This window comes from Vicugna pacos, chromosome 16, assembly GCF_048564905.1.
Source record: "Vicugna pacos chromosome 16, VicPac4, whole genome shotgun sequence".
Classification (NCBI taxonomy): Eukaryota; Metazoa; Chordata; class Mammalia; order Artiodactyla; family Camelidae; genus Vicugna; species Vicugna pacos.
The window spans coordinates 5,872,854-5,896,596 of record NC_133002.1 but is presented as its reverse complement, the minus strand read 5'-3'; the positions used below and the strand labels follow the sequence as shown (position 1 = coordinate 5,896,596).

The following is a 23,743-nucleotide window of genomic DNA, read 5'->3' as shown; positions in this document are numbered from 1 at the left end:
AGCAGCAACTCTCAACAACGACAAGAGATCCCTGAGGAGTGAGAGAACTAAACTTCGAACGTTACATAATGCTCAAAATGTCCAGTTCTCAGGAAACTTACAAAACACACAAAGAAACAGGAAAATGTGGCACAGTCACAGAAAAAAAGAGTTTGACAGAAAACATTCCTGAGGAAACCTGGACATTGGAAATACTAGTCAAAGATGTTAAGTCATCTGTCTTAAATATGTTCCAAGAGCTAAAGGAAACCATAGAGAAAGAACTAAAGGAAACTAGAAAAATGATTGTATGAAAAAAATGAGAGTATAAATAAAGAGATAGAGGTTGTAAAAAAGGAACCAATACTTGGAAGCAACCAAGATGCCCTTCAATAGGTGAATGGATAAGTAAACTGTGATGCCTCCAAACAATGGAGTTTATTCAGCACTAAAAAGAAATGAATTATCAGGCCATCAAAAGACGTGGAAGAACCTTACATGCATATTACTAACTGAAAAAAGCAAAGCTAAAAAGACTACATACTGTATGATTCCAGCTATATGACATTCTGAGAAACACAAAACTCTGGAGACAGTAGAAAGATCAGTGGTTGCCAGTGGTTTGGGGGGAGGAAAAGCTAAAGGTGGAGCACAGCGGGTTATATAGAGCTGTGAAACTATTCTGTGTGATACCATCTTGGTGGATAAATGAATGTCATTTAGAGATTTGTCAAATCCCATAGAAAGTACAGCACCAAGAGTGAACACTAATGTAAACTGTGGACTTCGGGTGATAATGATGTGGTTTGTTTTTTTTTTTTAAATTGAAGTATAGTCATTTATAATGTGTCATTTCTGGTGTACAGCTTAATGTCGCAGTCATACATATATATACATATATTCGTTTTCATATTCTTTTTCATTACAGGTTATTACAAGATATTGAATATAGTTCCCTGTGCTGGCAGAAGAAATTTGTTTTTTACTTATTTTTATATATAGTGGTTGACCTTTGCAAATCTCAGACTCCCAGATTTATCCCTTCCTACCTCCTTTCCCCTGGTAACCATAAAATTGTTTACTATGTATGCGAGTTTGTTTCTGTTTTGTAAATGAGTTCATTAGTGTCCTGTTTTTTTTTTTTGGATTCCTTATATGAGGGATAACATGGTATGTTTTTTTTTCTCTTACTTCACTCAGAATGATGTTCTCCAGGTCCTTCTATATTGCTGCAAATGGCATTATTTTATTCTTTTTTATGGCAGAGTAGTATTCCATTGTATATATATACACCACAACTTCTTTATCCAGTCATCTGTCGATGGACATTTATGTTGCTTCCATGTCTTGGCTATTGTGAATACTGCTGCTATGAACCTTTTCATTTTTTATTGGTCATTTGTATGTCTTCATTGGAGAATTGCTTGTTTAGGTCTTCTGCCCATTTTTGGATTCAGTTGGTTTTTTTGTTATTAAGTTGTATGAGCTGTTTGTATATTGTGGAAATTAGACCTTTGTCAGTCCCATCCTTTGCAAGTATTTTCTCCCATTCTGTAGGTTGTTGTTTTGTTTTACTTATGGTTTCCTTTGCTGTACAAAGGCTTATGAGTTTATTAGGTCCATTTGTTTATTTTTGCTTTTATTTGTATTGCCTAGGTGGACTGCCCTAGAAGAACATTGCTAAAATTTATCTCAGAGAATGTTTTGCCTATGTTTTCTTCTAGGAGGTTTATCATGTCTTGTCTTATATTCAAGTCTTTAAGCCATTTTGAGTTTATTCTTGTGTATTGTATGAGGGAGTGTTCTAACTTCATTGATTCACATGCTGCTGTCCAGTTTTCCCAGCACCACTTGCTGAATGTCTTTTCTCCATTGTATATTCCTGCCTCCTTTGTCAAAGATTAATTGACCATAGGTCCGTGGGTTAATTTCTGGGCTCTCTATTCTGTTCCATTGATCCATATGTCTGTTTTTATGCCAATACGACACTGTTTTGATTACTGTAGCTCTGTAGTATTGTGTGAAGTCTGGGAGGGTTATTTCTTCAGCTTCATTCTTTTTCTTCAGGATTGCTTTGGCAATTCTGGGTCTTTTGTGGGTCCATATAAATTTTAGGATGATTTGTTCTAGTTTTGTGAAAAATGTCCTGGATAATTTGATAGGGATTGCATTAAATCTGTAGATTGCCTTGGGAAGTATGGCCAAATAATGATGCATTAATGTAGGTTACTCAGTTGTGACGGATGTTCCACTTTAGTGCAGATTGTTGACAGGGAGGCTGTGCGTGTGTAGGGGTGGGGAGTATATGGGAACTCTGTAATTTCCATTCAATATTTCCGTGAACCCAAAACCACTCTAAAAATAGTCCATTAAAAATGGAAATAAACAAACGAACAAAATCCTATAGTGAATCTGGCTGAATGCAAATGTCCTGCCTTACGGTTATCCCTGAGGGTTTGGTGTCCTTGCTTCTGAAAGATGTAGCAAGTGTGGATGGTCCCCTGTTTGCTATGTGGAGGTTGAAAGTAGAGTTAAGCAAGCTAATTATGTTTTACTTCACAGGTTCCTAGAACTGCAGTGAGCCAGAGAGATAATTTAGCCTAATGCCTTTTACTTAAATAGATTACAAAATTGAGGCCTGAAGAGGGAAAGTAATTTACCTGAGGATGAATAGCTAGGAAACTGGATTTCAAAGTTAGAGGCCCTGATTCCATTTCAGTAACTTTTCTACTCTACTTCCTTGGCCATACAAGTGTTTTAATTATATAACTAGTTCAGATGAAGGTGGTTTTAAGGATTTAGTAATAAAGTATTGTATCTAATCTCTGGGTTGAAAAAACAGGAATAGAGGTCAGTATTTAGTGGCAGGGAGAAAGAGGTCAGGTCTTTGTCTTTATGTAAACATTTTTTTCTTACTTAATAGTTCACTTAATGGTTGACCTGAAGGCTAATACTAGTGGTGGTATCTTCCTCCTTGTGGTCATTTGGAAATGTGTGAGGGTTGTGACTGGTGGGATTACTTGCTTTTAGAGGACAGGGGACCGAAAATTCTAAACCTTCTGCAGTACTGGATAATCACACACAACCAACTGAGAATTGTTGTTACAGTGTCACAGTTTCTCACCCTTTTGAGAAAGACTGGGTGAGCTCTAAATTCTTAACGCTACATAGCGCCTTGAGAAATTTGTCCAATTTGAGGTCAAGTGAAACAGATGACCCATTCATTGGATTAGGAAATTGTGAGTTTGGCAATGGTGAAATAAATACCATTGTGAGAAACTCAGCAGATATTACAAGGCGGCCTATCGTTGCCAAATCATTCCCAAAGCTGATGGCTGTTATTGCAAAGTCTATAAGGTCAGTGGTATGAGTGCCTGAGAATTTCTTTGCATGCCCTATTGCTGCAAAACTCATGCCCGTAGCTCGTGGAGGAACCATGGATTAAAGTGTGATCAGCAGCCTGGGAAGGAGACAGTGCCAGCTCCTATTTGCTTCTCAGATAGCTGATGTTCCAAAATAGAACAAAGGTTTTCCGTCGATTTATTTCTTAAGTCACTTGGGGATATGGTATCCTTGTGGATAATTTAAATTGATCCAAATTCATTTTATATATTAGAAAGAAATCTGTTCTGACATCTGCCACCAATTAAGTATGTGAGCACGGACAATTCATGTTCCTTCTTTGGACTCATTTTCCTCATCTGTGAAAATGATGATACTGGTTCCAATACCCCCTTTCACTCCTTGAACCCAAAGTTAAATAGAGACCCACTGAATTTAGGATCAGCTCTCAGAATGAATAACTTGAACATTCACAGGTGATACAGACCAAAGAGGCAAGTACGTTCTCAAGAGATGCTAACTGGAGATCACCTCAAACCAAGTGAAGTAATTGCCATAGTACAGGATGGGAGTGGGCTTTTCTCTCGAATTTCAGGCTCAGTTTTAGGTGCTACATGAGAAGTCTAGTGGATTGATGGACAGATAGGCAGAAAAAGAAAATAGACTTTTCCAGACTTGGTGATGACTTGCATCATATATTTTCTAGAGTACTGGTGAGAAGATTGGATGAATCACTCTCTAAGCTTTATGACCCCAACATTTGAAAATTATACTCTTAGAAAGTAGTTATAGCTTGGTGGGAATATACAGGTCTCATTGTAGATAACTGTGCTTTGGCTTTTTATTTTTAGGGAAGATCAGCTAGGGTATGTGACCTGTATATCAGCTAGGTTGATATATTTCTGAACCTCACTGTAATATTTAATTGAACATTTGAGGAGAAAGACTGTTAAAGACTGAATGTAGGCATCTTAATTTTGATTCCTAATTTATGAATTAGTGGCATATCATAGAGCCATCTAGTTGTATGGATACTGACTTTTTCTCTGCTCATTATGGAATGCCACTTGAGGTCACATTGTTCTGCATACTTACAATGCTGTGCAAATCCAGATTATCCCACATTATCACACTACCAGCCAAACAAAGATTACAGTCTGTTAACTAGTATGCTGAACTCCTGGTTGAAATCCAGTTGGAAACAGCTTAGCCCCACAGTTGGATCTTTTACCTCTTAAGGTAGTGTGATTTCCTTAAAGCTTTTTTTTAATCCAGTAATACATGATATAGTGTTTGAAACTCCATCTCAGTTTTTTCTTAAACTTCTAAAATATATGCTCAAAATATCGAATGGCTAACATTTTATACTTAGCAGGCATGTTTGGTTAATGACTTTGAGAATATCTGGAATACATGTAAATCCAGCATAAAATAATCTGTAGCTAAGGTTTAAGACAGTAACTGCTGCTTTGGTAGGAGAGAGTGATTAAGTTCACTCAGGAAGGGCTCCTTGAAGAAGGTGGGTTATAGTCCTATCTCCTTTATGGTCTAGAAAGGAAAGTACTTTACCAATATCTTAGAAAATTCAGAATTCTTATATGAGATTGCCTATAACATGTTTGACTCTTCAGGAGAATCTAACTAGAGAGTTTTGAAGCTATTTGATTGATTGATTGATTGATTGATTTTTGTTTAATTTTTTTATGGGGGGAGGGAGGTAATTAGGTTTATTTGTTTATTTATTTATTTTAGAGGAGGTACTGGGGATTGCACCCAGGACCTTGTGCATGCTAAGCATGTGCTCTGCCACTTTGAGCTATACCCCCACCTCCGGAAGCTATTTTACAATTAGAAATAATCTGTCACTGTTTCCCCAGTGACACCAGGTAATATTCTGAATTGGGGATCAGCTCCTAGATACCACATAGAAAATTCATATGGAGCTATACATACCTTCATTCACAGGAAATAAGGTGATAAGGTGAGAATCTGGGAGTGGCTTTCAGTGTCCACTCCCATTGATTGGATCAAGAGAGAAATCAAAGGGAGTAAGAAAAGTGAGAGGGAGCTGATCTATTGCTGCTGCATCCTGTCTTCTTTTTCACATTATCTGTAAGAACTAGCAGTCATGTTTTTTTCAGTGACTAATTAGAAAAATAATAGTAATGATCAGGAACATTATCAAATGCTTTGTTATATGCCAGACTCTCTGATGTGCTCTACATGGAGTATTGACTGAAAAAAAATGCACAATCTAAAAGTTGAGAGTTATGTTTTACTCAGCAGACTTTCTGAGGACTTGAGCCTGGGACGTGGCCTCTCAGATCTCTCTCTCTCAGAGACTGCGCTGCAGAGGCAGGGGAAGAGCCAGGATATATAGGAGTTCTTGCAACAAAGACCAGGTAGTTGGAACACTAAAAGATTATTCTTAATTAAAGAAAGCGAGATAGCTCAAGTTAAAGAATTCAGGCTTTTCTGTGTATGGGAAGGTGCAAAAGTCTGAGCTCATTGAAATCATTCCTTTGATATGCACCTTAGCTGTCTAGGGCCAGTGTCCTATTCTTTCCCATCCTGAGTTCCCTCAGGGTGCACTGTTGAGGGTGGCTGCAGAGGCTGGGCGGCCTGCTTGTCTCCATCCTGAGTTCCCACCGCTCACTCTCGGGGCAGGGGTAGTGGCTGATGACTTGATGGCCGCAGCATCCTTTATTTACTGTTATGGCAGGCAACATTTTTCATTCACAAGAGTATCACACTGAATTTCCACCACAACCCCATGAGGTAAGTAATGTACTATTACTACCTACAATTTGTGGGTGGGGAACTGAGACACAGGTTAAACAACATGCCGAAGGTCATAGAACTAACTATATTGAGTCCAGTCCGAGCTCATACTGTCAACCACAACACTAAACTAGAACCCTGGGTGTCATATATATATATTTGTATGATCTTTGAGCAATTTTTCTCTCATTAAGTGTCATGTTTATTAAAAAGGGACAGAAGTTAGAAAATATATTTTTAAATAGTGCTTTATTAAAGAAGCAGTAAAGAAGATTAAAAACAAAATATAAGACAGCAAAAATAAAGCCTTGTATATCCACCACCTGGAGACAACTCCTGCTAATTCCCTGTTGTATCGTCTTCTGGATTCTTTGCTGTGCATGTGTACGTATGTGTTTCTTTCTACTGAAATGAGATCATCCTGTATACAGTTTTATAATCTGTTCTTTTTGTCAAAAATATCCACTTTTGTATTTCAATAAATTTTCATCTCATCTAATATACACACCATATTCAAATTTCTCCACTTGACTCCAAAATCCTGATTCATCCAAACTAGTATCCAGTCCAGGACCACATGTGGTATGTCATGTATCCCTTAAATTTCTTTTCTTTTTAAAAAAATTTTAGTTGAAGTACAGTCAGTTACAATGTGCCAATCTCTGGTGTACAGCACAGTGTCCCAGTCATGCAAATACATACCTATATTCATTTTCATATTTTTTTCCATTAAAGGTTATTACAAGATATTGAACATAATTCCCTGTGCTATACAAAAGTAACTTTTTTGTTAATCTATTTTTATAATTAGTGGCTAACATTTGTAAATCTCAAATTCTCAAATTTATCCCTTCCCACCCCTTTCCCTGGTAACCATAAGATTGTTTACTAAGTCTGCGAGTCTGTTTCTGTTTTGTAGATGAGTTCATGGTGTCTTTTTTTCTTTTTAAGATTCCACATATGAGTGATATCGTATGGTATTTTTCTTTCTTTTTCTGGCTTCACTTAGAATGACGATTTCTAGGTCCACCCATGTTGCTGCAAATGGCATTGGCTTATTCTTTTTTATGGCAGAATAGTATTCCATTGTATAAATATACCACAACTTCTTTATCCAGTCATCTGTCGATGGACATTTAGGTTGCTTCCATGTCTTTTGTCTTGGCTATTGATATATCCCTTAAATTTCTTACTCTGTCTTGTTACCCTACCCCTTTTTTTGTGACAGTGATTAGTAGCTTGCTTAAAAGGAAGGTAGCAAAATTATGGAAGTATATGGCTACCAGTGATAGTTTGGTGTATAGAGAAAGATGGAAGGAAAAATATGAATAATTTATCATTCCACACTTTTATTGTTATTGCATTGTAACACAACAATTTGTTATTGCACCAATGATGATATTTTAATGGATTTTATAATCATAATGAAATTGCCTGTTATAAAATATAGTATGATTTGATCAAAAGCCATGACAGACAGAGCTTCACAAATAAATATACACAGCTAAATGTAGAAAGTTTAGGATTCTCTTTTCTTTTTAGTCTCTCACTTTTAAACTCCTGAGTCTGAAGTGATTTCATTTAAATCTAGTGATGGGGATAAAAATAAATAATAGCTGCAAGAGCTTTTGGAAAAGTAAAATGTGCCATAGTGATATAATATGATATTATTTATTATGGAGGAGTCCTTTGGTAAGGTAGAATATTTTGACTGGATAAACCTCTTTGAGTCTTTTGCATATTAGGACTTAAAACTTGGAAATTTAGATTTGAAAGGCTTTTGATTACAGCAAAAGTATACTGTCACTGTTACAATTCAAATGTTGGAAAAATAGCCATTATTAAGAGGGCAGGAAATTTCTTTTCCTCTTCCTATCTTTTGGCTCATCTCTCTCAAGCAGTAACATGGGAAATAAGGAAATTGGCTCTAGTTTTGAGTTTATATTATGAATTTGCTTGCAGATGGGCCTGTGAGAGTGTTCTTACGTCTGGGTTTCTTAGAATTTCTCATCTAGCTTCCTTGATCTTCCTCCCTTCCCCCACCAGCTCTCCAAACTCTTTACTCTGAATGCTCCTTCCTGGTTCTGAGGTTCCCGGTTGCCATGGTGCCTCAGAAGCGGCAGAGACAGAGAAGGTCATTATGAGATCTGCAACTAGGTACTCTTGCTGAGGGCAATAGTTTCCTCTGTCTCCCATTCACTCCTTCTCTCCATTCAGAAAACAGGAGCTGTCTGTGTCTGTGTATTAATTGTAGTCTCCAGAGTTTATTCCATGAACTTAGCTGACTGTGGGCATGAAATTACAAATGTTCTAAGTATGGCTTAAGTCAGCCACTTGACAACGCTTATTCCTTTTAGTATTTCTAGTATAATGCATACATTCCCTCCCTCCTCACCATTTTTTTTCCGGTTAATGTAAATTTTAAAGTGAAGTTTGTTTTTACCACTTAGATTTTTAAAAATTATTAGATGAATTCTTACAGAAAAGTTGGAAATCCAAAACGTATAAAGAAGGAAATAGACAATCTAGGATATAATCATCCAGCGATAACTGTGTTAATACCTGATATATTTCCTTTCAGTGTTTTTTACCCCTTATGGATAAATTTCACTAGAAAGTATATACGTAGGTGATGTTGTAATGAATACACAGCTCTGTTTCTGGCTTTTATTTTTTCACATAACGATGTTTTCTCATGTCACTAAAAATCTTTTATAAGCTTAATTTTTCTAGAGTGCTGAAGTGGAGTTATGCTTGTTTCTAAGTGGCTTTCCCTACTGTGGGTTCTTTGGTTCTTGAGGCAGTTAGTTACTCCTTGACCATCTACTTTCTATTTTCCAAAACACTTTTTGACGTCTCTAATCCACTGGGGTCTCCTGTTCTCTTTATCCTTCTGTCTTTATGCCTCTTTTATCATGTCATTGTCATTTTCGTGTGATTTTTTGGGGGGGGAACAGTCATAACAAATGCTCAGCCTGTCAGTTTCAACTGGTAGTCCCATTCACTTCCTAATTTATTGCAGTTGGGCTTCTGCTTTTACCGCTTTCTGAAACTACACTTAGAAACTTCCCTGGTGACCTCCTAGAGGCAGCATTCGATAGTGTTGGCTTTTTGCTCTCTATTGAAACTACTCCTTCTGCTTTATGAACATTCTCCCCCAATTCTCTTTTCTGTTCCTTCCCTCTTAGGTGCTTGAATAGGCTTTTTACATTTTTTTTTCTTTCACATGCCCCTTAATTGGTGGTCTGCCACAAGGCTTTCCAGCTTCAGCCCTCCTCTCTTACACTGTATCCTCCCCCTCCACCTGCCTTAGTTAATGGCACACCCATGTCTCTGGTCTCCCAAGCCACCCCTCACACCTAATTAGATATTTTTATTGATGCTATCCCTCAATGACTCTTGAAATCATCCCCTTCTTTTCATTGTTACTGCCATTGCTTTTGCTCTTATTTCTTATTTGGCTTATGGCAATGGTATTTTAGCTTGTCTCCATTCTTTCCCCCTTCAGCATAAGCTCCATGTGGCCACCGCAGTCTTTCTAATGGTAAACTGATCATCTCACAGCACTATTCAGTGGGTCCCTGTTATCTACAAGGTATTTTAATGTCTAGCCAAACATTGTGCCAGGTGCCTGACATTTTTTCTAATACCAGAGCTCTAATCATTATTGTGGTGAGCTTACTGAGAATCTGTTAGGGGAGCACTAATGTCTCAGAGATATTTGAACTGGGTTTTGAAGGATGAACAGAAAACAGACAAGTTAACAGAGATAGGTGTGTGTGTAATAGGAAGGGTAGAGATGGTGGGGTTGACAACACGTGTAAAGGTACCAGACTGTGAAGTGTCTAGCATGCTCAGGCAATTATAAGACATTGAGTCATACGGGAATGTAAGGGGGACAGAGTGATTGGTGCAGTGAAAGAAGAGCTGGGGAGATAAAAGGTCATATCATCAAGGATCTTGTATGTCATACTAAGATATATACAAGATGGAAAACAGCATTTAGGTTTGGCTGTGCATCAGAATCACCTGCAGCGCTTTAAAAAAATTGGAGTCCCTGTACCCTATCCCAGCTGATTAAATTATGTCTCTGATCATGGTGCTCAGGCATCTTCATTCTCCTACTCTCCAGGTGACTCTGATATGAAACCACTTTCTCAGAGCTTAGAACAATGTCTGGCATATAGTATATGCTAATAAATGCTTGTTGCTTTGAAATTAAAGTTGTGCAAGTAGATAAGATCACTGTGAGGAAGAGTGTATAGGTAGAAGGGAAATGTATCTTAAGGAAGTGTCTACCTTTAGGTGGAAGGAGGTGGGGAAAAGGAGACAGGAAAAGATCAGTGAGGTAGAAGGATAACCAAGAAAACGACGAGAAAGATCATTTCAATGTAGAAGATGTGGCATGAAGTGATGAGTAGAGATGTACAAGAGGAAAGACTGAGAAATAGCCCTGGAGTTAATGAATAGGAGGATTTTGAGATGCGCAGCTTCAGTAGATGGCAGGGGACGAAGTAGTGAACACGTGGTGAACCAACAGGAACTTAAGCAGTTCAGCTCTTGAGAAGTTGAAGGCAGAGAAGAAGATAGAATAGTTACTTGAGGCCGTAATAGGGTCGTGCTCACTCCCTCACTCCCCGACTCCTGTCCCTCTTCCTCTCACTACCCTCCCCACCTCCTTTCTTTTTCCTCCCCTAACCCACCCTCAGGTTTCCTTATTGTAGTGCCCTTCCCCTGACTGTTGAAATTCATTTCATACTTTGAGGTCATTACGTTTTAAGGTCCTTCTCAAATGCTGCCAGTGATGGGAAATTCTTGTTCTTTCTCTTGTTTTTTCTCTTCTGGTAATTTGCCTTTCCATTTTCCACGACAATAATTTCATTCTTTTGACACTCTCCTTAAACCAGCAATCTCCCTCTCTTTGCTGGTTCCTGCCTTCTGGGCACACTTTCAATTCATAACTGCATCGTGTTTCATTGAGAAAATAGAAACTTTCAGGCTGGAAATTCTTCCTCCCAACACTTAATTTCAGACTTACTTGTGTCTGTGCTCATATTCTCATTTTTCTTTCTTATTGCAAGGACTTCTTAAGATCCTCCCTCCTATGGTCATCTTCTTCTTTACAGTTTAAATATCCCCTTTTCTGCTAAACCACTCCTGTTGGCATTCAGACATGCTCTGATAACTCTTATCTTTATAAAACCCTTCCTTGATAGCCTCATTCCCTCGGGACTACTGCCCTGTCCCTCTGCCCCACTTCATGGCTGAGATTTTCAGAAGTGCTGCCCCTACTTCCTCATTTCCCATTCATTCTTCAAGCTACTCTAGTGTGTCCACTGCCCTACCATGCTACTAAAACTGCTCTTGTGAACGTCACTGGCATCTATCATATTCCTAAATCCAGTGGACGCTTTTCAGTTCTCATCCTTGTCAATCTCTCAATAGTCTGTGCAGGTGATTACTTTTTCCTTGAAACACAGGCTTCTCTTTTCTGCTGAAAAACATGCTTTCTTGGCTTTCATCCTACCTCCTTGATACTCTTTCTTAATCTCCTTTGCAAGCTGTTTCTCTTTTATATCATCTCCAACATTTCGTCCTGCTTGGTCCTGGATCTCTTCTTTTCAGTTGATATTCCTTTTCTTTGTATGTAATCTCACCCTTTTGCTATTGTTCATGTCCTGAATTTGTAATAACCATCCTATATCTATCTTCCAAGCTCATGTGTTATGTTCAGCTATTCATGTGAAATCTGCACTTGAATGTTCTGTGGGCATTGAACTCTTGATTTCCCTCTATCTTCTCCATAAATTTGAGCCTCCTGCAATCTTCCGTATCTTACTAAATGTCACCTCCAGCTACTTTCCTTAAGATAGAAACCTGGGAAATCATATTTCAGTTCTGTTGATTCTATCTCCAGTGTTTACTTCCGTACATTTACATGCCATCACCTTAGATCAAGCCTTACTTTTAGTACAGCAACTCTTGCTTGGACTCCTAGAATGGTCACCTAACTGGATTCTCTGTTGATTTCCTGTTGCACTTAGCATAAGATACCAAATTCTTACCTTGGCTTGTGAGGCCCTGAATGGTCTGACCTCTGTCAACTTCTTTGCTGACAGTGCTTCGATTACACTGGCCTTTCAGTTCCTCTCATGTGCCAGTCTTGTTCTTGTGCCTGGAATTCTCTTTCACTCTCTCAGTGATAACTTGATGTCTTTATCCTTCAGATTAAGTATCACTTCTTCATAGGGTCCTGCTATTATTATTAATAATCCTTTCTTTTCCTTCATAGCATTTATCACAATTTATAATATTTTTACTGGTATATTTATTTGACTGCTTGTCTCTATTAACCAGTATGAGGGCAAAGATCATATATATTTTGCTTACAGTTGTTTATATAGCATGTATTAAGCACTCAGTAGATAACTGTCGAATAAATGAGAGAAATATAAAGATTGGCCAGGGACAGTCACAGAAGGTAATATTGTCTTAAATTATACGTATTATACATTATGTTTTTAAAGTAGATTTAGGATTATTCAGATTTTGTTTCTTCGTGAGTGGAATAGAAAATTGTATTCCAAAGGATTTATCAATTTCATCTAGCTTTTCAAGTTTATTGGCATAAAGTTTATAATAAGGTATTCATTTCTTTTTCATGTTTTGGGATTTGTAGTGAGTCCCTCTTCCTCATTGCTGATATTGACAGCCTTTTCTTTTATTTTTCATTCGTCTTCATAGGTGTTTATTAATTTCTTTTTTCAGCAACCAGCTTTTGTCTTTGTTTATTTTTCTGTTGTACGTTTGTTCTTTCTTTCATTGATATTTGCTATCATTTTTATTCCCTTTCTACTTTCTTTGGATTTAATTTGCTGTTCTTTTTCTAGCCTTTTGAGATAGATGATTAAATCACCATTTCCCCCTTTTCTGACATATATACTAAAGACTGTAAATTTTCCCCAAGCCCAACTTTAGTTATATTCCACAAGTTTTTTTATTTAACATTTTGTTACAAAAAATTTTAATTACAGAGCAAAGTTGAGAGGATTTTTTACAGAGAACGCCTTTCTGCTCATCACCTAGATTCTACCATTAATATTTTTCTATGCTTATTTTATCATTTATCTGTCCATTTCTGAATCTCTGTATCCATTCCTCAGTTCATCTTATTATGTTCTCCAAATTTTTATGTTATATATTTTCATTATCATTCAATTTAAAACATATTTCTATTTTAACTGCAATTCATTTTTTTATTTTTATTGAGATCTTATTTCTATTTATTTTTATATGAGATTCTTATTGTATTAGTTTTAGGTATCATACTATAATGATTTGGTATATATATATATTATAAAATGATGACCACATGTTTAGTTAGCATTCATCACCACACATAGTTACAATTTTTTTTTCTTGTGATGGGAGAACTTTTAAGATCTACTTTGTTAGCAACTTTCAAATGCACAACACAGTCTTGTTAATTATAGTCGCCATGCTGTATATTACATCCCCAGGACTTATTTATCTTATAATCAGTAGTTTGTACCTTTTGACCACCTTCACCATTTCACCCATCTCCTTTGTGATTTTTTTTTGACACAAATTATTTAGAAATATATTCATTAATTTCAATTCATTAATTTCAAGAATTCATTAATTTATTAATTTCAAGAAATGTATTCATTAATTTCAACTTGGATGTATATTAAAATCACTTGGCTATATTTTAATATCTTTGTCGTTGATTTTTAGTTTAATCCATTGTATTTAGAGGGTATATTCTATGTGGTTCATATCTTTGAAAACTATTGATAATTTATGGCCTAGCATATGATCTGTTTTGGTAAAATTTTATAAACACTTGCAAAGAATGTGTATTTCACAATTGTTGGTTATAAAATTCTATACATGTCAATTAAGTTGAGGTTTTCTTTTTCTTTTTCTTTTTAAAGTCTCTTGGGAAGAATCCTTTCTGGTCTCTTCCTTGCTTCCCAGGGTTGCTGACAGTCCTTGGTAGCCCTTGGCTTGTGACTACACCACTCCAGTCTCTGCCTCTGTCATCACATGGCCTTCTTTTCTGTGAATATGGCTGTGTGTCTCCAAATCCCTCTCTTTCCTTGTAAGGATACCAGTCATTGAATTTAGGGGCCCACTCTAATCCAGTAGGATCTCATCTTTTTTAACGGAGGTACTGGGAATAGAACCCAGGACCTCGTGCATGCTAAGTACTGCACTCTACCGCTAAGTTATATCCCCACCCCGACTTCAAAAAAATTTGTTTTGAGGGGGAGGTAATTAAGTTTATTTTTATTTATTTATTAATGGAAGTACTGAGGATTGAACCCAGGACCTCGTAGTAGCTAAGTACATACTCTACCACTGAGCTATAACCTCCCCCCCAAATTTTCAGTTGTGTCTTTCTTCTGTGTCCTTGATGTCTATTGCCTAATTGTTCTCAGTTGCTAAAAGAGGAATAATAATTAATCTCACTGGCAGAATCTTATAAATCAATAAGAAAAAGGTATTTTAGTATCTTATGAAGACATTTCAACCCAATAGAAATACGGGGAAAAGATTTGAACTTTACAAAAGAAGATACCTGGATGGCAAATAAGCTTATGAAAAGGTGTTCAATATTGTTGGCCATCAGAGATTTGCAAATTAAAATCACAGTGAATTAAATGCCATCCCAATCAGAAGGCTGAAATGTAAAAACTGACAATATTAAATGTTAGCAAGGATGTGAGACACATGGAACTCTCATACATAGCTGATGGGAGTAAAAGTTAGCACAGCCACTTTAGAAAACTATTTGGCATTGTCTTGTACAGTTAAACACATAGTCTGTCAACAAGCAAGTCCACTCCTGGGTATTTACCCAAAAGAAATGAGTACATTTGTTTGTCCACCAAATACCAAGTACAAGAACAAGTATAGTCAAAATTCATTTAAAAACCCAAATGTCCATCAATAGAATAAATAAATACATCATGCAATAATCACACAATGGAATACTACACAGCAATGAAAATGAGTAAACTGCTATGTCATGACATGGATGAATTTCAGAGGCATAATATTAACCAAATACATATAGAATGACGCTATACATAATGAAGTTTTAAAGCAGGCAAAACTGGTTTTTGGTGATGGAGTTCAGAATAGTGTTTACATTGGGAAAGATATTGACTGGGAAGGAAGCATACCAAAACCTTCTGAGACTCTGGAAACATTCTGTATCTTAATGGAGTGGTTGGTTATGTACATATGTATGTATGTAAAATTAATTGAGTATATACTTAAATTTTTTGCACTTTGTTATTTGAAATTACAAAAATAATTCTCAATAAAGCAAATAAAACAGGGTGGGGCTTGACCTATAGTTGAGAGACAGGATCAGCAAATTCCTAATCCAAAAAAGCACCTGTAAAGCTTGACAAAACCATTTCAGCCTTGAAATCAACCAAAACACATACAACAGTATGACAAAAGTTTATGTTTGAAAAATTGCTAAAATTCAGTAAGAACAGTAGGAGTCTGTGGTGTTCTTGCCAAATCCCACTCCCTTCCCTCAGCTTGGATGGTGTGGAGGTTTGACCAGTGTGTGTCTGCCATCAGGACTGGCAGTTTTGATGCTGCAGTTGAAGGGAACTTACTCATTTTGAGTCGTCGATGATGCCCATGCTCGGGTATGTCATCAGTAGAAGTGATCATCTTGGCAGTGGTGGAGAGAGGTGGGCCAATGGCTCTACTAGACTGAGGCGTGTTTGAGTTTGGGGCAAGCATATTGCTGGTTGAGGCTGCAAGCCAGGGCATACTTGAAAATGTCCTGAACTTTGAATGTGCTCCTGTACCCCACATAGGGACACATGAACAGAGCACCAAAGCCTTGCTGGCGTCAGGTGTTTGAGCATAACCCCTGCCTAATCACTGGCTGACGTTTAAGTTTTGCAGACAATATCCCTTAGAAAGGAGGTTTAAATGTAATAAAAAGAAATGAGCTGAGGCATCAGTGGCTGTATGCTTTTGAGGAGACAGATTTCACACATACAGCCCAGATGAGTTATTAAGCCAAGAAAGAAAAACAAAAAACAAAATAAGCAAACATTAGTAACAACAACAATCTTCATGGGTGAAAGAAATCAGAATCCAGAGTTGCTACAATAAATTATTTAATATGTTAAGTTGTCAACAAAAAAATCATGAGATATGAAAAGAAACAGGAAAGCTTTTTCCATATTTAGGGGAAAAGTTTTTAGAAATGTCTCCAAGTATCCCTAGATGCTGGATTAGCAGGCAGAGTCTTCAAAGCAGCTGTCATAAGTATGTTTAAAGAATCAAAATAAAACATGTTTAAAGAGTATGACAACAGTGAATCAGTAAATAATATTCTCAATAAGGATAGACAAATTAAAAAGAAGCAAATGTCACCAAAGAGGATGTACAGATGGCAAATAAAAATGTGAAAAGATGTTTAACATCATTAGTTATTAGAGAAGTGCAAATTAAAACAAGATATTACTACACAACTGTCTGAGTGCCTAAAATAAAAACTAGTGACAACAACCAAGTATTTGCCAAATGGGGAGAAATTGGATCACTTATATATGGGTGGTGGGAAAGTAAATGATAAAGACATTCTGAAAGGTAATTAGGAAATTTCTTAAAAAATTAAATATTTACTATATGACCAGTAATTTCATTCCTAGTGGTATACCCATGAGAAATGAAAGCATGTGTCCGCATAAAAACTTGTACATGAATGTCTATAGCAATGTTATTCATAATAGCTGCAAAATGGAAACAATCCAATATCCGTCAACTGCTAAATGGATAGACAAAATGTGGTATGTCCATACAATGGAATGTTATTTGGCCATAAAGAGAAATGAAGTATACGGATACATGACATGCTACAACATTGAAATTCATTATGCTAAGTGAAAGAAGCCACATATTTTATCATTTCATTTGTATGAAATATCCAGAATAGGCAAATCTATAATGACAGAAAGTAGATTAATGATTGCCTAGAACTGGGAAGGGGTTTGGGGCAAATAGAGTGACTGCTATTGAGTACAGAATTTCTTTTGAGGGTAATGAAAATGTTCTAAAATGATAGTGACAATGGTTCACAACTATGTGAATATACTAAAAAACATTGAATTATATAATTTAAATGGCTGAAATATATGGTATGTGAATTATATCTCAAGAAAGTTGTTGAAAAGATTTTAAAATGAGTTTAGTGAGGTCACAGTTTATAAGATCTATATACATAAATTAGTTGTGTTTCTGTGTACTAGCTAGCAGTGAACAAGCAAAAAAAAGAAATTAAAATAATTTCATTCACAATGGCATCAAAAAGAATAAAATACTTAGAAATAAATTTTTAAAAAGTGTAGGACTTGTACATGAAAAATTACAGAACATTGCTGAGAGAAATTGAAGTTCTAAATACAGGCAAGCCTTGTTTTATTGCACTCGCTTTATTGAGCTTCACAGATAATTGCATATTTTTTTTTTCTTTTACAAGCTGAAGGTTTGTGGCAATCCTGCATTTTCAGATGATGGTTAGCATTTTTTTTTAGCAAGGAAATACTTTTTAGTTAAGATTTTTTTTAAACATAATGCTTTTGCATACTTTATTAAGTGTCTATAGTATAAAGTAAAAATAACTTTTCTGTGCATTGGGAAATCAAAAAAATTCATGCGACTCGCTTTATTGTGATATTTTCTTTATTGTGGTGTTCTGAAACTGAAATGGCAATATCTCTGAGGTATGTGTATACATGGAGAGCCAGTTCATGTGCAGGGAGTGGAAAACTCAGTAATTGTCAAAATGGTGATTTTTTTCCCTTAAGTTAATCTATAAATTCACAGTCCATGTCAAAATCCCAGCAGGGTTTTTGTTTTTGCTTTTTTTTTTCTTTCTACAATTTAACAAACTAATTCTAAAATATACATGGAACCCCGAAGGACCAAAAGTACACAGAACAATTAAGGAAAATGACAGCAAAGTCAGAAGACTTCTTCTACCTGATTTCAAAACCTGCTGTAAGAGCCGTAGTTACCACGGCTGTGTGGCATTGCTGCAAGGATGGGTGTATAGACCAGTGAGACAGAACTTAGAGTCCATAGCTAAACGTTTATATGTGTGGTCAGTTGATTTTCAAAAGAAGTACATCCGTGACCCAGGATTTCTCTGCTTGGAAAAGCCCCAGTGTGAAACAGTCTCTCGCAGCGTGTGCTGCAGTATAACTCAGGCTGCCTTGCAATCAAGCCAGCTAATGCATCACTGTCTGCCGGATAAATTGCTACGTCATCCTTGGTGCTTGGCATGTTTCAATGTTGGGATCGGTGTGGGCTTCTAGTTGGATTTTGTGACAGGTATGTGTCTACTTTGGACACTCTCTTTTCATGTTAGATTAAAATGAGGATGCTTTGAATTTGGAGGAATGAATGTGGCTTCTTATTTCTTGTGTTCTAATATTACAGAAGGATGGTGAGCAGCATCCATAAAAGATTAGAAACTCTAGCTTTGTTTTGGATCTGGGTGTGCTGTTTTAGTGTTTGGTTGTTTTAGAACGATCCTTTTGGTGAAAGGAAGGACAAACTTGATTACCGAGTGTGCGTCTTTAGTGTATTTTCTGATATAATCAAGTGCAAAATAGCCTGCTTTATTCTATACTCAGTGCTTTGCTTTTTGAATGTTGAACTTATATAACAAAGGCAAAGAGTGCTTCTCTTTTGGGAACTGCCTACAGCTGGAGACACTTAGATGTGTGTAAAATTGACCTGCTTCTACATCTGTGGTCACTGTAATTGTTCTAAACAAAGACTTTGGTGCTCTATTTTTTGAGACATGTTTATCTGAAGAGACACAAAGATAGGAGGACTCCTCTGCATCAGCTTCTTGAAAAAAGCAAACTTGGCTGACTTTATCAGACATTGGCATAGTACGGAAGGAGTGATGCAGAGGCCAGAAGCCAACCCAGAACTTCCATTTTTCATTATGGCTAAAGGTCATGTTGGGTCATATTGGGTGAGTGGCCTGATTGAACCTTTTCACCTTGGGTCACCTGAATGTCCTAAGATCAAGGTTTGCCTTAATCATTTATCTTCTGTTTGATTTTTCACCTTTTATCTGTGTTCCAGGTCATTTGTGTACTTCGGTTTGGGAAGTTTTTCTTTTTCTGGAAGGTTAATAGGTTCTCGGCATAGTTGGCATCAGATAAGAATGCACTATTTCTATCCAGCCTTTTGTTGGGAAAGAATTTTTCTATGGTGTATGAACCAGGTTAGACATGACACTGGTGGCTTATGTATCGTTCCTGAGGGCTTGACTCAGGAAGTTGTGATTCTGAAGATTCCAGCCGTTGTAGTCTTCTCTGCCATGGCAAGGGAGCAGTATCCTGAGCATCTACTTAATTAAAAGCTAAAACTGGACTATGTTACTGTATAACATTCAGCCACCATCTATTCATTTAAGTGATTTGTCCATCTGTGGGCAGTTGCTTACACAGCAATAGATGTGTCCCAGGAGTTTTTCAGGCAGGCTTTTTCTTCCTGCTTAACCCAGGTTAGACCTCTGTGTCTGAAATGTTTGTCTGGACCTCTTTTCCTTTCAGGGATTTTATCCACATGTTTTCTGTATCCCATTTGTGCCAGCTCCATTCTTATTCTCAAATTTTAGTGAATAAAATCTTAGATTTTGTTTTTGTTTTTTTTTTTAAAGGTAGGGGTGTGTGTGTGTGTGTGTGTGTGTGTGTGTGTGTGTGTGTGTGTGTGTGTGTGTGTGTGTGTGTATCCCTACTGTGGCCTGAGAATTAGAATTGTGACTCCCACATCATTCAGAGTTCCTCAGTAGGGGCATGTTTCATCCTTTTGTGACCTCCTAACCTGCTCGTTCCCCCTCTTGGAGTCTGAAAATCAGTATTATTTGTTTTGACTGGATCTCAGAAATTACCTGCTTAGGCTGTACTGTCCTTCTCCCTCTGGATTTCGTGACCCCATTATTTTCTTGGCTCTGGTGTCCTTGCAAACTTCATCTCCTTTTTGCCCTGGGCCCTCCGTGTCACATGCTCCTGGCAGCCCGGGGAGGCCGTGGAGCTTGACTCCAGCGACTGTCAGGAGAAAGTGACCGTTGTTGAAACGTGTTTGCCGCGGCTAACACAGAGCTGCTGAGATCTGTTTTCTGGTCATGCAAGCTTGTATATCCCCTCCTCTCCTCTCAGTCCCCTTGGGAGATCAGCTAATTCCCTGTGTGAGTCCAGCGTGGGGGGAAAATACAGACAGGAGGGGAAGTATGGAAAATGGGGACAGAGCAGACAAAAAGACTGTACTTTGAGGCCATGAGGAATACTCTACTCTGACTGACGCAGGGCCAAGAAGTAGGCAGAAGGCACGGTGTCTCTTGTCCTCCTGGGTTTTAAGCACCTGCAACAGGAGGGCGAACCGCGGCTTGTGTTTCCATCTGAGGAAAAAGCCTCCATTCCTTTGTCATCTTGATATGGAGGGTTCTGCCGAGGACAATAAGGAGATGAGATATCACATGCTTCAAAGGTAAGTTTGAGGGTGCCGGATTTGGGCAATATATACAGCAAGGCATTGAAGCTAAGCCCTGGAATTTATGGGAAATCTGATTTGATTATTTGTGTATGTGTGTGTCTATAAGAAACTATTTTATTTTTTAAGGAAATGAATAAAAACTCTCATATTTGCTCCTGGATTTCTAAGCCTTTATTTTACACTCAGAATTTGAACCCGAGATACCTGAGCCCACGTGTAATATTGTAGCTCCACTGAAAACAAGCACCCCTCGCGCAGACCTTGCTTTGTGCTGTTATTTCGTTAAGGGAGCTCACTCAGTCTGTGCCAAATTTTCTCACTGGACTTGGCTGGTCTTTCAAGAGTGAAGTCTCCATCTGTTTTGAAGGAATATATCAATTCTGTGTAGTAGGTAGCATCTTGTTGAAGGTAGTTTTGCAGAAAACTTCTTTGAACCTGTCTCTGGGGCCAGGAAAGGTACCGGCTGCTCTTGTCTGTCCTGGCATCTGACAGTAGGCAGCCAGACTGGGGCTGGAATCTTTCTTTTCCTGCTGTTAGAACTCAAGCCCAGGAGGAAGTGAGTCAGACCTTCCTGGCCTTCTTCAGACCTCTCGGTAGATCGGTGCCGCTCCAGAAGAGGGTCAGCATAAAAGACGTGAATGATTTGCCTGATGGCAGTCATTAAGGGTCCCTGTTATTCTATTTGTCTGCTTGTTTGCTTGCTTGTTTTTATAATCTGGAGTTTTTATTTTGAAAAAAAATTCCCTGAAAATTAAGCTGGACCTTGGCAAATACAGAAACGAATGAAAAATACCAAATAGGCAAAATTTGCCGTTAGAACAATCATCCTTTCCTCTTCCTGACCTTTTCCACCCTTCGGGAGATAAATCAAGCATATCTTCCACTGAAAGTCAAGTAAGTTTAAAGCAACTGGGATGTTTTACATATACATACTATATATATTTACATATTTTAATATATAATAAAATGATTTGAGTATAAATATCATAAACATTTATATAATACTGTTTTATATATGTAAAACAACATATTTATAAACGAAACACACATATTTATATACGTTACACGCACAAAAGTTTTGTTTTCCTGTGGCTAAATACAACAGATGATCTGTCCATTTTTTTCAAGAAGACATCCCTCCTGGAGAAGTCTGTCCTCCAGTTGGAACAGTCATGTAGAGAATTCTCTTCTCTCCTGTGTTGCATCTTCTGTTTCTTATATCCCTTGTCTTCCTTTTTCTTGGTTTAATCCATCTTTTTGGAAGACAACATTCTCTAGTAGTTTCCTGAGAAAAGATAGGGGGGATTAGAGATTTTGAGATCTATTCTATCTTTATACTTGATCCCCTTATTTTCGGGATGATGCCTAACTTCTGAATATGGCTATGTGAAGGACCCCATCATTGAAAGTCAGGTAGATTTCTATTTTTCTCCCTTCTTTGATTGTAAGTGACCCTCAGAGCTCTCCTTTGCCATCTCTAAACTAGTGATGAAATGTTAGGACCAATCCCTGTCCCACCTTAATTTTATCAGTAAAGACTTTGCTTCTCTTTTTGTCTTATACTCAGGCAGCTCCTTGTTGATCCTGGGTTTACATCTTAACGCTGTCTTCGCTTCCTCCCTAACTGAAAGCTGATCTCTGAGGAGTATGTATATGTGAATCTCAGGTGTATAGAATTATATAATCGTAATCCTTGGTTCATGACACACTCATTGGTGCATGTGTGACTCACTGTTATTTACTTATTTGGTTACTTAGTTATTTTTTAAAATAATGTAAAAAGAATTTGAAAACACACCACCTAAAACAACGGTCAATCACCTACATCTACCCATGTGGTCTCCTCCTTAATCCTTCTTCCTGCCTCTGCCACCCAGATAATCATTTGCCCTAATCACATATTTATCACATTATTTTGTTTTCCTGTTTCTGTAGTTTTAGTATATCTATATCTATCTCTTAAAGTGTGTAGAGTTTTTAACTTTATAACCTGTTTTTAATTTTATAACTGTATACAATCTAATGTGTATAATATTTTTGGGCTTCTTGTACATTAATCATATATCTAGACACTTGACTAAGGTCTGTTATTTCTAATAACTTGCAAAATCTTTTCTATGTAAATTATCATCTCATTCACAAATAATGACAGTTTAACTTTCTCCTTGGCAATCCTCATGCCTCTTATATATTTACTTTTTCATTTTATTGTACTTTCTAGGTAGTCTGAGTTTTACATTTATGGATTTTCTAAAATTAAACCATCCTTACATACCTGAGACAAACTCAAGTTGGTTGTGGAGTAACATATTTTTTGCTAATATTTTGCCCGCCCTTGCCTATATACTATTTAGAATATTGTGTTTAGGAATTTTGCATCTGTAGCCATGAGTAAAGTGGACCTGGACTTTTCCCTTCATGCAACATCTTTGATGCTGGTATCAGTGTTACTTTAACTGGGGAGTTTTACTTCTTTTTTATTGTCTGGAAATTTGGTGGACTACTGTCCTTGAAAGTTTGATAGAACTTATTTTTTAAAACCATCTGGACCTGGTACTTCTTTGTGGGAAGAAGTTTTAATCATACACTCTTATTTTGAAGAGATAAATTACTTCCATGTCAAGGTTAGCGTGTAGGAGAAAGGAAGAAAACAGCTGTCTATTAAATAGTGTGTAAAGGATCTTATTTATATCCATTATCTCATTTACTCTTCAAAACACCCTTTCAGAAGGTCTGTCAGTCCTATCAGTCAAGATCCAGTCAGGGAAAGAGAAATTCCATTAGGTATTATAAACAGAGGACACTCAATTGTGAGAATTGGTTATTTGGGTGTTAGAAGAATAAAAGAACAAAAAAGGGATGCTGAAGTAACCCAGAGTTAATACCTGCAGGAAGCAGCTACCACCCCTGGGGAAGAGGCAGTGTTCCCAGAACCTAGAAGCTTAGGGGAGGATCCCTGGGGGCTGGTACTTGGACTTCTGAGAGTAAGTGTTGAGTAACTGGTGCTCAGATCCTCGAGGAGGAGGCCTGGCCTGGCAATGATTGATAGCCCAAGGCAGCGTAG

The 23,743-nt window shown here is 37.3% G+C and overlaps 1 protein-coding gene across 6 annotated transcripts in view; it reads left to right on the top strand.

Moving 5' to 3' along the window:
• ACACA (acetyl-CoA carboxylase alpha) overlaps positions 1 to 23,743 on the top strand; it is a 222,571-nt gene that overhangs the window by 26,920 nt on the left and 171,908 nt on the right. Inside the window, exon 1 of one of the 6 annotated variants that reach the window (XM_072940298.1) lies at positions 20,203 to 20,673. The exons of the other annotated variants lie outside the window; for them this stretch is intronic. Within the exon in view, the coding sequence (XP_072796399.1) occupies positions 20,621 to 20,673 (53 nt within the window). The 5' untranslated portion in view covers positions 20,203 to 20,620. Of the gene's footprint in view, positions 1 to 20,202; positions 20,674 to 23,743 lie in introns of those variants that run through there. 6 annotated transcript variants of the gene reach the window in all.